Here is an 18,455-nt window from a genome sequence, read left to right on the forward strand (position 1 = left end):
ATGGCGACAGAGAAGATCGATCATACACATCCGCTTTTTCTTCAACTTTCAGATATGCCCGGCTTGATTATAATTCCAATTCAGCTCACAAGTTCAGAAAACTATGGATTGTGGAGCAGATCGATGCGTTTTGCCCTCAAAGCTAAGCGAAAATTAGGGTTTGTAACAGGAGCTTGTGCTAAGGAGTCGTTCAAGGATAATCTCCATGAGGAATGGGAAACTTGCAACGCAATAGTACACAACTGGATTATGAACTCTATTTCAAAAGATTTGCTTAGTGGGATCATTTATGCATCAGATGCACATACAGTCTGGGAGGACCTACATGAGCTCTTTGATAAGGTGAATCGAGTGCGTATTTTTCATTTGCACAGAGCAATTTTGCGATTATCGCAAGGAGCAGATTCTGTAGTTGTGTATTTTACCAAGTTGAAGGAGCTATGGGCAAATTATGATGTATTGGTACCATCTCCGAATTGTGGTTGTCCAAAATCCAAAGAGCATATGACTCATTTGCAGCAACAAAGGGTTATGCAGTTTCTAGATGGACTAAATGACACATATGATCAGGCTCGTAGGCAAATTCTGATAAAAAACACTGATCCAACCCTTAATCAGGCATATGCACTAATAATACAAGATACGAGTCAACAATGCTCGGGAGGTGGAACCATAGGTCAAAAGGCAGATCCATTAGTTATGCAAGCAGGAAGAGGTCAAGGTTTTCGAGGAAGGAAACAATATCTATAATGTGAACATTGCCGCATGAAAGGGCATACAAAGGAAAACTGCTACAAGATTATCGGGTATCCTAAAGACTTCAAAGGAAGGAAGGGATTTCAACCTAAAAGAGTGCTTACTGCTGCAAATCATGTAGAAGGATATGTGACTCAGAGTTTACAAGTAGTATCACAGTCTAAAGGAGATTATTTCGTCATGGAAGCACAGTACCAGCAGATCCTAGGCTTGCTCAGCAAAGACTCACCACCAAGTGACACTCAAACTCAAAATCAAGCAACTTTTGCAGGTATAATTACTGCATTGTCTTCTAGTGTGCATGTTTCAAACAAAAGAAATGATGACTGAATTGTGGATGCAGGAGCTACACATCATATATCATCTACTTTAGACTTAATGAGTGATGTAAGAAAGGTAGATGGCAGGGCACAAGATCAAATAACATTGCCAAATGGTGGTAGTACAAAGATTGAACATGTGAGGAGTTCATATCTGCCAGCTATTGATAAGATGTAAAATGTACTTCATGTTCCCGATTTCAAATTTAATCTAAGGTCAGTGTCCAAGCTGACTAGAGACCTAAGGTGTGCTGCCATTTGTTTACCTGAACTCTGTGTATTTCAGGACCTTTACAATGATAGGGTGAAGGAGATTGATAAGGAAGATGAAGGTCTGTATGTGCTCAAAGGAAATGTAGTCAGACTACTAGCAGCTCATGTTGATGTGAAAGGCTAGATTGGTGAAACAACATGTTTGTGGCATGAAAGACTAGGCCATGCTTCTGTTCCTGTTATGCAGCATGTTTCGTTTTTGCAAAATAAAGTAGATAGTGATATGCAAAATAAATGTCTAGTTTGCCCTCTAGCTAAAAATCTAAACTGAGTTTTCCTGATAGTGAAAAAAAGAGTACTAAGCCATTTGAGTTAGTTCATATGGATGTATGTGGGCCATATAAAAAGAGTACTCATGATAGGAAGCATTATTTTTTTAGAGTTGTAGATGATTTCTCCGGGGCTACTTGGATTTTCTTGATGTAGTTTAAGAATGAAACTATCATTTTCTTGAAACAGTTTGTTTGCATGGTCAAAACACAGTTTGCCACTTCTGTTAAAGTGTTGAGAACAGACAATGGAAAGGAGCTTTTCAATAAACAATGGAATGAATTCTTGTTATCACAAGGTGTCATTCATCAAAGTAGTTGTGTATATACACCTCAGCAGAATGAGGTAGCTGAAAGGAAACACATACATATATTGAAAACTGCTAGGGCATTGAAATTCCAAAGCCACGTACCAGATATCTTTTGGGGGGGATGTGTGTAAACTGTTGTCTACATAAAAAAACAGATTGCCTATTAGGATCTTAAATGGAAAGAGTCCTTATGCAATGTTGTATGGTAGAGAGCCTTCAATAGCCCACCTAAGAGTATTTGGGTGCTTATATTATGCCACCAATCTGGTGTTAGAAGACAAGTTTGCTGCCAGAGCAAGAAGGGTTGTTCACATGGGATATTCAACTACTCTTAAAGGTTATAGATTGTATGATTTAACCACTAGAACCTTCTTTATTATTAGGGATGTATCTTTTAGGGAATATGAGTTTCCATTTAAGAAGATACAACAACATCATTCATTCATATCAAATGATTTTATTGCCAACTTTTTGGATACAGAGTTATAAGTTCCAGCAGGTGCATTACCATAAGTGCACAGTCCTGAAGGGCCATCTCAAGCTCCTAACACGGCATAAGTAACAAGTATCAATTCACTAGTAGAAGCAGGTTATAGTGTAGATCATGATACTACTAGTGGAAGGATTTAATGAACCATTAGCCTCAACTCCTAATGCAAGTGATATATCTAAAACATTTTGTCCTGAGTTTGATGAAAGATTTACAGATCATGTTGAAGGCTCAGCAGTTCAGGAGACGGAGACACATGTTACCCCTCAAGCATCTAAATCACCAGATACACATGATGCACTGAACACTGCTGAAGATATGTCTATTGATGGACCTGTTTAAGGTGTATAAGATGTGCCTATTGCTGATGCTCAGAATGTGCAAGATGTTCCTGTTGCTGAGCCTAGTTCCAATGCACCAACTAGATAGCCACTTAGAGTAAACAATCCACCTATATGGCAAAGGGACTATGTAGTGCAGCCATAACAATCCTCAAAATGTAAATATCCAATCTCAAACTTTATTTCTTATGAGAGGATGTCCCCAAAATACAAAAGCTATGTATCAGTTTTTTCAGTCCTGAAAGAGCCAGGAACAGGAACATCTTGCACATTCTGAGCCATGAAACAAGAGGTATAAGCATTAAAAGAGAATAAGACCTGGGAGGTAGTTGACTTACTACCAGGAAAAACTTCTATTGGGTCTAAGTTGGTATACAAAATAAAGTTCCAAGCTAATGGAGAAGTAGAAAGGTTCAAGGCTCGACTAGTGGCAAAGGGTTACAATAAACAAAAGGGGTTAGACTATCATGAGACTTTCTCACTAGTGGCAAAGATGGTGACATTCAGATTTGTGATAGCCCTTGCAGCCTCAAAGGATTGATCCTTATACCAAATGGATATCTTTAATGCTTTTCTTTTAGGAGATCTATTTGAAGAAGTGATATTAGGCTAAAAACCCATATTTTCGCATGTAATTTGCCTTGCATTATACCTCAATCTTGTTAACTTTGGTATAAATATTTGTGACTCGAGCTTAATAATGGTGTTTATATGTGTAAGAGTCAATTTGAAGTAATTTGGCAAGCTTGCATGCAAAGTGAAGTAAAAACAAAAGAATTTGGAGGGAGTATGAGTTTGGTGCCCAGGTTGATGCCAGACACCAACCAAAACGCCAAAGGCAGAATAGTGGAAAATTTAGGTGTCCTGGTTGGCGCCAAGCGAGATGGCTAAGGGTGGATTTTGTCCTAACTCGGCTAGGACTTGGTAGTTTCGAACCTACACGTCCCAACATGTATAAAAGGGGTTCTAAACCTATTTCTTAGGGTTAGACACTATTGTCGAGAAGAAAAAGGCTGCAGGGCACAGTGGAGCAAGAATCAAACGACAATTCCCTCAGTTTATCTTTGTACTTTGTAGTTTAATGTCTTTGAACATTATGATAATTGTTGATACATATATGAGTAGATAAACTTTCTAATCTAGGGTTTGATGAAACTTATTGCAGGATGCTTTTCTACTACGTTTAATATAGATTTGCTTTTGATTTTTCTCTACTTGTTCAACTACATTTACATTGTGGTTGATTGAAGAGCTCTTAATCGACTTTGCCTATTTAGTATGCATTGCTTGGAAAAGGGTATATATTTAGGTAGTTATTGAACAACATCACTCCTAACGTATGTGAGGAATCAATACGTAGGGTTTAAAGGAATGATTAGGAATAACAAAACCTTGGTGCGATCCTAGTGAGCGGTGAATTAGAGCCAGCTAGCGTAGTTCGGAAGAATACATTTAGTAAATTATGGTAGTTGTTGGGAAGAAAATTACGACACCCAAAGTACTCACGATCGGTAGAGAATACTTAGGCGAATTTATAGAAAACGTAGCGGGGAGGATTCCGACAATAGAAAAAATCATAACCCTAGACTTTTCCAAATCTTGTTCACAACATTTCTTCTGTTAGTTATAAAGTACTGCATTTTAATTATTTTGCTCTTAGTTAGTAAAAATTTAAATCGTTATTTAATATTTTTGAAGTTTGAATACTTGAATTCGTGCGGAACTAGTGGTTGTAATTAGTGGATTAATTTCCTATGGAATTCGACTCCGGACTTGTAAATCGAATTATATTTGCAACGATCGCTAGACCTCTTAGGAGGCATAGTTGGGCGTGATCAAGAAGTCTACATGGATTTGCCACAGGTTTTCTAAAGGTAGGAGGAGCAGAAGGTGTGTAGATTGCTTAAGTCCTTATATGGTATCACGTAGGCATCCAGGCAATGGAATTTAAAGCTCACAGAAGCTTTGGTGGGTGCAGGTTTTATGCAGAGTACTTATGATTATTCTAATGTTCACCAAGAAGTCAAGAAAGGATATTGTCATCATTCTCATCTATGTTGATGATTTTCTATCGACTGGAAGCAATAAGGAGATGATTGATGAAGCAAAAGTAGCCATGCATCAGCAATTCAAACTCAAAGACTTGGGAGAATTGAGGTATTTCTTGGGTATTGGGGGTATTGAGATCCAAGCATGGGATACTACTCAACCAAAGAAAATATACCTTAGAGCTTATCTCTGAGTTGGGCTTAAGTGGTGCTAAACCAGCCTTAACACCTCTTAAAGTCAATCAGAAGCTCACCACAGTTGAGTATGACAAAGTTGCAGGAGTAGAGAATGCAAATCCTTTAACATATGAAACAAGCTATCAAAAGTTAATAGGGAAACTCCTATATCTAACAGTCACTCGACCTGATATCAGTTATGCAGTGCAGACTTTAAGTTAATTTATGCAACTGCCTAAGAAGTCACATATGGATGATGCAATTAGAGCGGTCAGTCACTTGAAGTCTACACTAGGAATGAGGGTGCTACTATAGCGAGGATCTATTGATACATTAACTCCCTTTTGTAATTCTGACTGGGCAGCTTGCCCAATGACTAGGAGGCCTGTTAGTGGCTATGCAATCAAGCTCGGTGAGTCATTGATTTCATGGAAATCAAAGAAACAACACACTATTTCACGAAGCAGTGCTGAAACAGAGTATCACAGCATGGCATCAGCAATTTCAGAAATAGTGTGGTTACTGGGTTTGTTCTCAAAGTTGGGGGTGTCTATTCTTAAGCCTATGACATTGTTCTGTGATAGTAAGGCAGCAATGCAAATAGCTGCGAAGCCAATCTTTTATGAACGCACCAAACACATCGAGATAGACTGTCATTTTGTTCGAGAACGTATTAAAGAAGGTCTCTTAACTACTCAGTATGTTTCCACTAAAGATCAACAAGTAGATCTCTTCACCAAAGGATTGACATCTATACATCATCGTTTTTTATTAAGCAAGTTGGGAGTGTTGAACATTCTTCACCCTCCAGCTTGAGGGGAGTATTGGAAGTTAGTTAGGTATAGTTAGTTATTTGAGGTCATATTGTACTTAATAGAAGCTAGGGATCTTTATTATTATTTTTTAGTCTTTCTAACCACCTTGTATATAATGGGTTTGTTAGAGCTGCAAATGATAATCGGAAACAGTTGGAAAATTTTTCAAATTCTCTCGTCTTCTTCACGCTTACAACTAGCTCCAATGGCTGAATTTTAACATTCTGTACACAATCCTAAGATCATTGAATCCAAATCCTGAGAAATTCTTAATATCATTGACTTGAAGGAAAGTAGTATTCCCACTGGGACTAAAATCCAACTTCCTTATACTTTTTTCCAAGAATTGAATCCAACATCTCAAGAACTTCTCCCCTTTCCCCTCACCCATAAATATATTATTACAAAAATCTTGATTCTTAAATTCCCCATAAACCATGCATGTTATTATAGATTATTTCAAAGCTTGAAGTAGAAGGAAATTGACCTTTGGTTTATTAGTTTGTTTTATCCTATGGTATAAATTTTCTATCATATGTACATGAGAAAATCTGAAATCAATCAGAGGCGGATGTAGCGTACTAGCTACGGGTTCAACTGAACTCATAACTTTTGACGTTGAGTAAAAATTTGTATGTAAAAATTTATTAAAATTGCAAAAATAGTAGATATGAACCCATAAGTTTAAAAATATAATGGGTTCAATGTTAAAAATTTTAAAATTGAACCCATAGGATTTAAATGATCCGCCTCTGAAATCAATAGTAAGTCTATCTATGAAACGCACAAGAAAACATCTTATCGTACGTGAGCCAAGCAATTAATACAAAAGTCAAGCCGATGAAAAATAAATAAAAAATTCAACCTAAAAATGTACAAATGAAACATGATAGTAGAAAGTTTATAGCAGGCTCCTTGTGCTTTCTCCGGGCAATAGGTTATTTATTCTCTCGGGAGTAGGGATAAGTATGATCACCCTTAACATGGAAAATCTTCAGTTGATCCTCAACATAAATATTATTGTCATCATTTTTAATATTAACTCTTTCAGTTTTATTTTATAATTTTATAAATAAATAAATAAGACTTCTAAGATGGACCTAGCGATCAGCCAGAAAAGATATAGTTTTGGACCAAATATTCTTAGTCAGGCCTATGATTGTTTCGTTCAAGTTATGGGCTTCCTCTACCAAATTGTGGAAATGACACTAAGTAGTCATTATTATGCATGTTGTTTAAAATATATTCATACTTTATAATATATTTAAAAATTAGTCAATTCGTTCAAACTTCAGTATACAACATGCTGAAGTTTAAGCCCCCAAGTTCAAACACTACTAAAAAACTGGCTAATTTCGTCCAGGAAAACCGACCGAAATCGGTCTGAATTTGAGAAAAAGCGATCGATTTCCGACCGCTTTTAATTAGTCGGAAAAATGATGGTCGCTAAGGTGTTGCGACCGAAATCCGTCAAAATTTTCCGACCGAAGTCGATCGGTTATTCAAATGCGTTGACTGACAGTGAAACTACATATACCGACCGAAATCGGTCGGTATTAATTAAAAAACCTTTTTATTTATATTTCAAATAGCGACCGACTTCAGTCGGAATTTTAAATATATAATAATTTTATAATTTATTGTAAATTATAATAAATTGTAAATTTATTTAACTAAATAAATTTAAATTCAAAATTTCCGATCGACTTCGGTCGGAAATTTCAAGAACCTGGAGATTTTATTTGAAATTTCCGACCGAAGTTGGTCGGAAATTTTGAATTTCTGGAAAAAAAAAATTAGATTTCCGACCGACTTCGGTCGATTTTCTAGGTAAAAATTGGGCAGAATATGCCTGCTTTTAAGCTACACCACCTGTCAATTTAAACCAATATACATCCTATAATGGCAGCATTACATTGTTGTCATTCAACCATAATTTGAAAATCCAACAACAACAACAAATAACCAACAACAATAATTAACCAACAACAACACTAATAACAACAACGCTAACCACAACAACAACTATACAAATGTTCAATAACAAAATAATATCAATAATACAATCATCATTCAAAACTATTCCCAACTAAATATTCACAAGTTCAAGACTTTGTTTAGCAATACATACCATTCAATGAGTGTTTTATATTGCATCATCTTCATCTTCACTACTAGAACCTTCATCGTCGGCATGGTTCGAAGGATCACAACGAGAAGGATTAGCATATGGATAAGGCTCAGGAGACCGGGGAATGTGGAAAGCACCACTAGCAAGAAGATTGGCCAGCTAACCTTGAAGGAGATTAAATTGTTCGTCCCTCTTTTGTAGCTGAACTTTAAAGGTATCAAATTGTTCATCTCTTTTTTGTTCTCTAGCCTTTGTCTGTTCAAGCTCTGCTGTCAGCTTTGCGATCTTCTTTTCCATAGACGAGATAGTCGGCCTATCAATTGCCTCGCCTTGGGCGAAAGTCCCTATACCTTGCAATTTAGCCCTGTAGCGCCGAAATGATCTCTCTGGAAGGCCGTATGCTATCCCCTTTTAGGACCACTGACAACATCCAACCATATCCTCTGCGATTCTTCGTCTGAAATGGGTGGTCGCTCGCCTTGCTCATTCGGTGGCTAGCTCTGAGTGTACTACTCCACATTAGCCTTGTAGCGACCCTTTATTTAGAAGATAGAAAATTCTTAACTATATAATATTATAAATATTAATTTCAAGTTATAGTAGTTATGAAACTTACATATGCAGTCTCCGCCCGGTCCTTGACCCATCTAGTTGGATATGTCGGTGCCTTTTTCTTTCGGATGTGAGTCTACATAAAGAACTCATCATGAGTCATTTTCCTCTCAAATTTTTTTTTCCTACAAATATAATAAAGCGTGTTAACTAAATTAAATTATATAAATATAGTTCGATAAATATAGATGTAAATATTTTAAGGAATTACCAGTAGTCTCCTTGCAGTCCCCATGCTCCTTACACCCACACAGTGCAAGGAGCCACCTTTTTCAGATGCGCGGGCCTTCTTTCCCTAGTTCACTCCTCTTCTCGAATTTCTCGGCGGTCCACTGCCTCAGCAGATCCTCCCATATATCTGGTAGAACCCATGAAGGCTTCTTGCTCTTCTTTCGAGCAGAGGAGAAGGAATCAGATAGTCTCTTACGATATTTGTACACAAAATTTGCAAGAATTTCACTGTTATGCCGGTCATTCCAGGCACACTTAGTCTGCAAATAAAGTATGTAATGTTAGATAAAAATATTATTAATATAATGCTTAAGTAGATAAGAATTGTAAAACCTTAAATTAGTTAAAAATTTGCTGCACGAGCTCCGGTGGAAAGTCACTCCAAGTCGCATAGGGTGTATTATACAACCAGCAAAGAGTTTCAGTGATTATCTTTATAGTGCAATGATTAGATATGAACCTGCAACATAGAAATTACATTAAATAAACAAAAGTAGCTATTATAATTCAGCAAAAATAAAGAAGTAATAAATAAATCTTACCCATTGCTCTTAGGCCTGATATCCTATGATAACGATCATACCGCACTTCCTCTGGATCATCCTCCTCCTGTGAATCTGAAGCGTGTGCAGAAGGGGAGGCATCTAGCTCAGCGCTACTATCCCGAAGGCGAAGTCTAGAAATACTAGGAGACGAACTCCGTAGAGAGGGAGACGGGGTTGCTGATGAAGATGGCTGCGATCCACACCCTTGTATCGATCTAGACCCCTGTTGCGATCCAGACTACTGTTGCGATCCGGCTGGTTGAAATCTAGATAGATGCGATCCAGCTGGTGATGAAGCAAATAGAGCAGATGACGAGCATACCACATGGCCCTGTGACTGCTGACTTGATGGACCCATGTAACTACATGCATGATCATATGGAGGAAGCGAGGTATAGCCATGTGGTGGAGAACGGTAAGAATACTGCTGAGAGGGCGGATGGTAGGTAGTCTGATTAGTAGATGGATGTGGTGGAATAGATGTATGCCTAGAAGATTGCTGCCAGGCATCAGCAGCGGAGGGATGCAAGTGTGGAGTAGAAGGAAGCGAGGGTGTAGCACCATCATCATGATCAATAGGCCTCTTATCTTTCCTAGACCTACCTCGACCCCTACTGGTCATCTGCATAAATTAAAAAAAATATTAGAATTGAGTACATAAATCTACATAAGTTGAGAGCGCTTGAAAAAACTAACATGCTAGTCGTCTTCGACGTATCCTTCCTCGTTTGAAAATTCTTTCTCTTCACTTCTTTCGTTTTCATTAGGTGATTCTACATCCTCATTTTCTATAATTGTTATTTCCTCCATATCAACTTCTTCTAATATGCGTTGAGGATGCTCCAAGTCATTCTCTAACTGATCATCTACTATTTGGTTAACACTTGAGGTATCGTTTTGGTAAGCAACATCTAGCACATTCTCAACTTCCACCCTACCAACAAACTTAGTTTTGATTACAACCAACCAATCAGCCTTATCCCTCCGTAACGGATATGGAGCATAGTACACTTGCCTAGCTTTTTCTGCAATTGTAAAAGGATCATAGCGATCATACTCCCTCTTTTTATTAACCTCAAATATTGACCAATTTCCGATCGAAATCGGTCGGAATTCTTATATATTTATTGTGGGACCACCATTTTCGTTGTTAGAAGTGTTTTCTTTGACTTTTGCGACCAATTTACTTATTTTCCGACCGATTTCGGTCGTTTTTTTTTTCCGACCGATTTCGATCGGTATTGTTTGGACGGGTTTTGCCTGTTTTCTAGTAGTGAAACTTTAGAGCATCGTGTCCTAAAGTTTGAAAATTGTGTCCAGAAATTCAAATCTTATGTCCTAAATTTTAAATTAGTAATTCAAAAATTCAGGACACTTAGTCATGAATTTCTAATTAGCAGCTCAAAAGTTTAGGACACTAAGTTCTGGATTCCAAATTAGCAGTTCAAAAATTCAGGATACTTAGTCCTGAAGTATGGGTGAATTGGCTAATCTTTAAATACATTATAAATTATGTATATATTTTAAATAGCAGGTTTAAAAATGGCTACCGGTGTATTTCGCCCTACCAAATCCATGCCATCCTCTTAATCCTAAGGTGAAAGCTCTCTTAAATGTATTTTCAGCTAACTATTTCTTTTCTTTCCTTGCGAATTGTGTGGATTCAAAATTATGTCATTAAAGTCTGTATGCAATTTCTCATAAAATCATAAAATATACTCTATAAAAAGAAAAGGACTTGCACTATTCACAATATTTCTAGATTATTTTACGTTGAAGTCACTAAAATTGATTAGCTCGTGACGACAATCTAGGTTAAAAACATTATTTTTCATTGGAAAAACGTCGTTTGATTTTGTATTTGAGAATATCAAACTGTGATACAAGCTAGATTAGAATGCTTGATAATGAATAATTATATTCCTATAATATTATAGAGTGATTACTACGGTTAATCGTTGAATAAACTTTTTGTTGTCCTCGTGGAAATTGATATTAAGGCACCATATTGAACTGGCAATTGCTCAGGAGAAATGTGTTTGTATCATTGTATGACCAAGTGATATGCTGTAGTAAATGATTTGAACCACTCATTCTCACCTGACTAATTTTGCATATATATATATATATATTAAAAAAGGAGAAATCAATGAGATTTTCTTTATAGAAATAAATAACACTTCTAAAACGGAGAGAGCTATCGGCCAGAAGAAAGAGTAGTAATGGACCAATTAACGAAGCTTGGTTGTATGATAAGTCCCACTCCCACATCATAAACCGATAGGTTGAAAATTTAAGTCGTTATAAAGATAAGTACTATTATCTTCTTTTTACTCTTAAACAAAATACTGCATGATAAAACAATATCCCATTAAATAAGACAAATTAAAAGAGCCAACATTTCATAGGTCCCTGCTCCAATTTAGCTAGAATTGGATATAGTCAATATAGGTGGCTCACAAGCATCTTAGGCCTAGGGTGGGTGGTAGCTCAACAAGACAACAACAATATATTAATTTCCTCTATGTATTGACAAATTTGGAGACGTGTGTTCCAACATATTACGTTGGAGCTCCAACATATTATGAAATTCCAGCAAATTATGCTGAAATCTCATGTGTAAAAAATTCGAACTCCATCATATTATGCTGAAATTTTTAAGTGTTTTTTTTGTTTGAATTTTATCTTTATATGAAAAAATGACTAAATTTCGATTACTTTTAAAATTGTGACTATTTTTCTATACGTGGCTATGTCTAATATTTTTCAAAAAAAAAAAAAAAGGCGAGTACCAAAGAGTGAGAAACAGAAAAAAATTAGTCAAGGGACATGTCAAGCAGCACATGCAGCTCAATTCAGGGATTGTTTCCAATTAAAAGACCTACGATTTGGAGTGCTTCACATGCTTTTGCCTATAGGCGTCGTGGCTAATTCTTCTCCCTTTTGCATTGAATATTTGTTGCGTCTATGTTTCTTATTTTATGTATTTTCTTTCTTGTTCCATCATTATATCCACTTTTGGGTTGTCTATACTTTTTACACTATCTTTAATTAAAACGAGCGGTGCTTCTATGTTTTTTGCTATCTTCATATTTTCATGTTCATATTCATTCTATTACCTGTCATGGGATCAATATTTATTTGATTCCACGCCTAAATTGACGCTTGTGTTATTTCTATTAAATTCTTGCTTTAAAGAAACAAGTTTCTTGGTGGGATTAATTTGCCAATTAACTAATCAACAGTTTTGACTTTTGAGGCGTTATTCAGTCGATAAGTCTGTGCTTATGTTAGTAATTTAGTAACTTTGTGTTTATCATCCCCCTAACAAAAACTTGAAATTTACGACAATTGATCGAAATGTAAATTAAAAAAATATCGGTAAATAAATTTGTGATATTTAAGCAATGCACCGTAATTAGATATTTATAGAATGTTGCTGTATTCTTACTTTCTTGTAGTGCAAGCTGTTCATCCACGAATACATTTTGCCATACTACTGACTTCAATTTTGATTGAAGGAATCATCTTTCTTGTCCTTAGGTTCAGTTTCTTTTGATCAGTAACATAATCAGTGGCGTAGCCACCCTATGATAAGGGTGGTCAAGCGCGCACCCTTCGTCGAAAAGTTATATTGTGGTATATAAGATAAATATTACTTTACTATATATTATATTTTCGTCCTTTACAGAGTTGAGTAAAGTAGTCCAGTGTTTTAGGGTGATCAAAGTAATGTGTTGTTTACGGGTTCAAAGTTTTACCCATTTTATTTATCAAAACTAAACAAAGGCCAATCGATGGTCTATTGATTCTTTTTCAATCAAAAAATATTCCTAAAAAAATAACTCTTAAAACTTAAAATTTTTGTAGAAATAAATAACTAATCTTAAAAGTAAATTTTTACCTAAAAGTTAATTCTTAAATAAATTTTATAATTTAAAAATCAAGCTCTACAAAAATTTCTTCAACAAAGCTCCCTACAAACTACAAATTCTCTCGAACTCTCTCTTTCCTTTGGTTTTATGCTTGCTTTTATAAAATTTCTAATGTTATTTTTTGTTATTTTAATTTATAAAATTATAGTTCTATTAAAAAATATTTTATTGTTTAGCTAAATATTGTGCAGTTATATCTAAAATATTTGGTACACTATTCATCGATAAAAAAATTATTGACTTGTTTAAATTTTGAACACCCTTAACGGATCCTGGCTAAGCTACTGGTAACATTTTGACCGATTAATATTTCGTATGTGGAAGTTGTGATTGAAATAGTATAGTATCATTTTTATGTATACCTCTGCTTAAAATAGTTGGGGATTTATATTTCTGTTTTCATGTAATATTAAACATATGAGTATTTCTTTTCAAGTCAATGTAAATTAAAAAATTTACCCGCTCAATTACGTGGGGAAGTTAAAATATATATGATTTTGAAGTCATCATTGTGCGTGTTGCATAAGAATATATAAATTTATCCACTTCAAACCACACTTAAGAAATATGAGTATGAAGTTTCAAACATTAACGTCTGGAATTGTCGAATTGCAAAATTCACATAATCGGGTCTGAAGTTCTTCCTTCTTAGTGCAAACTTCGAACAAATTAATCTGAAGTTACAAATTTCGGCGCGAGCCTATCACAGTGTAAGCTTCAAAAAAGCCGAGTCTAAAGTTAGCATGTCGAGTATAAACTTCAGACAATCAAGTCTGAAATTTTTCCGCCGTAATACGAACCTCAAACAAATCAGTATGAAATTTGCACTGCAGCAGACAAATTTCGCACAAATTAGTCTGAAGTATTTGTCTGAAATAATGCATACAGATACGAATAGAATATATGTTAAATTTCTTTTACAAAAGTCGGTTCATGTTAAACAACATAGGCCAAATAGGGTATGGTACGAAATTTTTACCAAATAGTCCATCCAATAATGTCTCCCCATTTTATAGCTCTCTACACCATTTAGTTCTCATGTGTTTGGTTCCCAGAAGTCATTTTATTTAAAATATTTGTCATGAAAAAATTATTTATGGTATTTTCTTGGAAATATTTTTCATCAGAAGAGGGAAAACGACTTTGTTCACTTATGGACGAATGACATTTTTCTTATAACTATCTTCAATTTTAACTTCATATTATTTTCTCCCACTAACACTTAGACATCAATAATAATATACTAATTATTATTAATATTAATTGTAATAATAATAATAGTAATATTTAAGACTTAGAAATTTCATCAAGATACTTATCGATTTACTATTACTATAATTATTATTGTTAATATTTAAATTATATTCTTTCAAAAAAGTATTTTCACTCACCAAAAAAAACACCGAAAAGCAATTTTCATAAAAATTACTTCTGTCGTGACACACACACACACACACTTAGTTACATAAAATAATCCTGTAGAATGTAGATGATGCTACAACATATATACATGCGTTGTTTGTATATAGGTAACAGACTAACAGTGATAGAACAAATAGTTCTTATTTTGTAATCTATATGAAACACGACATCTGCACAATCATGCACACCGCAGAGTAGAGATACATAAAATTATATTAAAAAAACTGTACCCATTAAGTCAAAGTTGTTGAAAGATAATAGTAAAGGAAATAGTTGATCTATACGTGTAGGTGCTGTTTCCTTTTTTTAAAATGAAGAGAATAACAAAAAGAAATAGAAAAAGTTACAATTATGTGCTTACTGCAAACGGATCTCAAGATGCTATCATTGATACGTAAAAGCCTTATATTCTTCAAATTTTAAATTTAATGCCTATCCAGAGGGGTAAATACTTATTCGCATGTGGCGTTTATATTAAAATAAAAAAAATCTAATATGGTTAAATAATTTAATAAATTAAAAATATGTATTGATTAATAATAATTAAGTGATAGAACTTTATGTGCAAACAAACGTCATACTTCTATTAATTTGGCGTAAACACTCGTGAGAGTAACTTTTGACCCACCTTGAGGTACATGAATATCCTTTAGATGTCGATATCTAAACTTTATACTCGGCCATTTGAAGTTGATTTAAAACGACTAAACTTATAAAACTTTAGGAACTTCAATTATGCCTTAAATTAGTGATTTTGAACTTATCCCGTTGTTGGAGAGCCAGGACCAATAGTATTTTTAAACCATATCTAAATCTAAAGATATTAAACCGATAGAATTTTTATATAAATAGTCACTTTTCATCCTCGTGTGATGGAAAAATGCTCATAATTTAGAGTTTCAAATTCTATAGGTAAAACTTTAGGTTACATGTGAAATTTGAAACGGCAGGACGTGGCTATTTTCAAAAACCAGCACCAAAAAGTGGCTGAGGGGGCCATTTCTACAAAAGCAATATTTTTGTAGAGCAACTTTCATAAAGCACCACAATTTAGAACCAAATTACCATATATATAACTATAGTTTATCTAATTATGGTTCGTATCTATATATCAATTTCGCTGCATGCAGACAGGGGCGGAACTAGAGTGTTCCGAGTGGGTTCGGCCGAACCCAGTAGCTTTGGTTCGAACCCTGTATTTGTCTTAAAAAATTCATTGAATATATATATAGATTATTAACTTAGAACCCAATAGCTTAAAACGACTAGAATTCCGAGCTCATAAACTTGAAATCCTGTCTTCACCTCTACATACAGATCTCGTTGTATCAATCCGTTATCGGGTTGTATCAACGAATACAGTCTTGATGGAAAAGATGTATCAAAACTGTATTTGTTTGCGCATAGTGGCTGAATCAATGAATAAAGTTTAGTTGAAAAAGTTATATCAACTGCATTTGTTCACATATAATGGTTGTAACCATGAATACAGATTTGATGAAAAAAGTTGTATCAACTGTATTCTCTCTCATACAACGAAATACAATGTAGATACATACAAAGAAGAAGAAAAAGACGACTCAAATATGTGAAGCCGTAAAAATAGTAACTTTCAATCTCGAATTGTAACGAAATAGCAACATTAATCCTTGATGAGTGAAACTTGTCTTGAATCAATTCAATCTCGAATTCCATCATTAATGAAAACTTGAACCTTCAAAGTTGAAACTTGAATTTGAGAAATTAAAATAATTTCGGATTGGGTATAATTCTAAAAGTTTGAGAATATATTTAGGAGCTTATATCTCAAATTTATGATGATTTGGTATAGATTTGATGTAGTTTTGGATTAAATTTCAGAATGTGAACTCCATCATTCATGAAGTTTTGAAGCTTCAAAGTTGAAACTTGAGTTTGGGAAATTAAAATAATTTTGGAATGGGTGTGGTTCCAAAAACTTGAAAACATCGTGGGGAGATTATATCTCAAATTTCGGATGATTTGGTGCAGATTTAATGTAGTTTTGGATAAAATTTCAGCATGAAATTAGAGTGTATGCAAAGTGTATGCCTTTTTTTTTTGTTCTTAACGGGTATTTGCTATAAAACCCAAAGTATAGCTATGTATTACAATTATTTTAAAGTGTATTTATTTAATGTAAATATAATATATAAGTTAGTTACACCATATAAATTTATCTATCTATATTTTTTATGTGGTTGTTTTAATTAAATGACAAAATAAAAAGAGTTTTACTTCAATAAGTATCATCGGAATATTGTGTTATTAGGCTAGTATAACCGATATTGCTTAATACAACTAGGAAACTAGGAAAATCCCCTAAAACTTAACAAATAGGGGGGAATTATACATATAAATACAACTCACACCCATATATTGCAACTAAGTAGCCTATAATTAACTTTGCAAAGCAGTAGCCTAAAAATAATAGGCTAAGATTCAACATTCAACTCTAAATAGTTTCTCGAAATTACTATTTATTTTTTAAAAAAAAAATGCTCAAGCTTTTAATCTAATTTTTGAATCTGTAATTGTGACTCAAATATTAGTTCAACAAACCAAATATATTTGGGTGGTGAAAAATTAAATTTTTAAGATAATTCACCATTGTTGAACACGCTTAAATAAGTGGGTATAAATTTCGAATATGGTTTTATTAGAAATTTGGAGTGGATGTTGTTTAGACTTGTTAGAAATATTATAAGGAGGTTGTATACAAAATTTGAAATCATTTAATAAAGATTTAAACTAGTCCACCATTGTTGAACAAGCTTAAATAAGATTATTTAAATTTCGAATTTGGTTTTGTGAGAAATTCTAAGTGGGTGTCTTTTAGACTTATTAGAAATAGTATAAGGAGGTTGTATACAAAATTTGAAGTCATTTAATGGAGATTTGGAATGGTTTTGAACAAAAATTATAACTGAAAATCGTGGAAGAAGTTCGCCTACATACGTTTGTATAAAGGTGTATAAATATGTATAATAGTGTATAAGAAGTATTTATACAAACATATACACTATTATATAATATTATACATCATTATACAAAAACTGAATTCGTCTTTTTCCTTGCGTCTTTTCTGAAGTTTAACTCAAATCTTGCTCAAATCTACTCCAAATCACTTCAAATTTTAATTTTAAACTCCTCTTGATATTTTTAATTAATTAGAACAACACCCAATACAAACAACTAACAAACTCAAAAAATCATATTTTCCAAAGCTTTGAATGACCTTCAATGGTGGACTTCTATTCTTCAATTTTTTATTCTTCAATTTTCTTATATCCACACACATACATTGCAACTAGGTGATACAGTTATAACTTTGTAAATCTGTAGCCTAAAAGATAATAAGCCAAGGTTTTAAAAAAATTAATTTTTTTTACACAATCAACTACTATTTTCACACAAAGATAATAGAAAATGCAAAGCAGAAGCTCCAAACAACTAAATCGGGTAGCTTCCAATAATTTCTTTTCAAATCATGTACCCATTGGGCTAAGCCGGTTAAAGATTTGAAATATAGGCCAATTTGCTTTGTGTGGTCCAGCGAAGTGATTCTAAGTGTAATTGTTCAATAGCTCATTACCGAAGATTTATATATTGCATTATGCCAAGGGATTTGCATATATACCCAGCTTTGGGTTCATCATTCAAAGTATATCAGTATTGCTCAAAAAATTATAATTTTATTTGTTTTAGGATGAACTTCATATTTAACGGGGATGTAGTTGAAAAAATTCGCGTATGAAGTT

General features: G+C 34.1%; 1 protein-coding gene across 1 annotated transcript; it reads left to right on the plus strand.

The window, feature by feature from the left end:
* On the plus strand, window positions 1-750 carry LOC138907309 (uncharacterized). Its single transcript, XM_070197902.1, has one exon. The coding sequence runs from the start codon at window positions 1-3 to the stop codon at window positions 748-750; it is 750 nt and encodes a 249-aa protein (XP_070054003.1).
* The last annotated feature ends 17,705 nt before the right edge of the window (window positions 751-18,455 follow it).

Source organism: Nicotiana tomentosiformis, chromosome 3 (assembly GCF_000390325.3).
Source record: "Nicotiana tomentosiformis chromosome 3, ASM39032v3, whole genome shotgun sequence".
Classification (NCBI taxonomy): domain Eukaryota; kingdom Viridiplantae; phylum Streptophyta; class Magnoliopsida; order Solanales; family Solanaceae; genus Nicotiana; species Nicotiana tomentosiformis.

Coding starts and splice junctions, on each gene's coding strand:
- LOC138907309 (XM_070197902.1), top strand. CDS start 1: ATGGCGACAGAGAAGATCGATCATACACATCCGCTTTTTCTTCAACTT.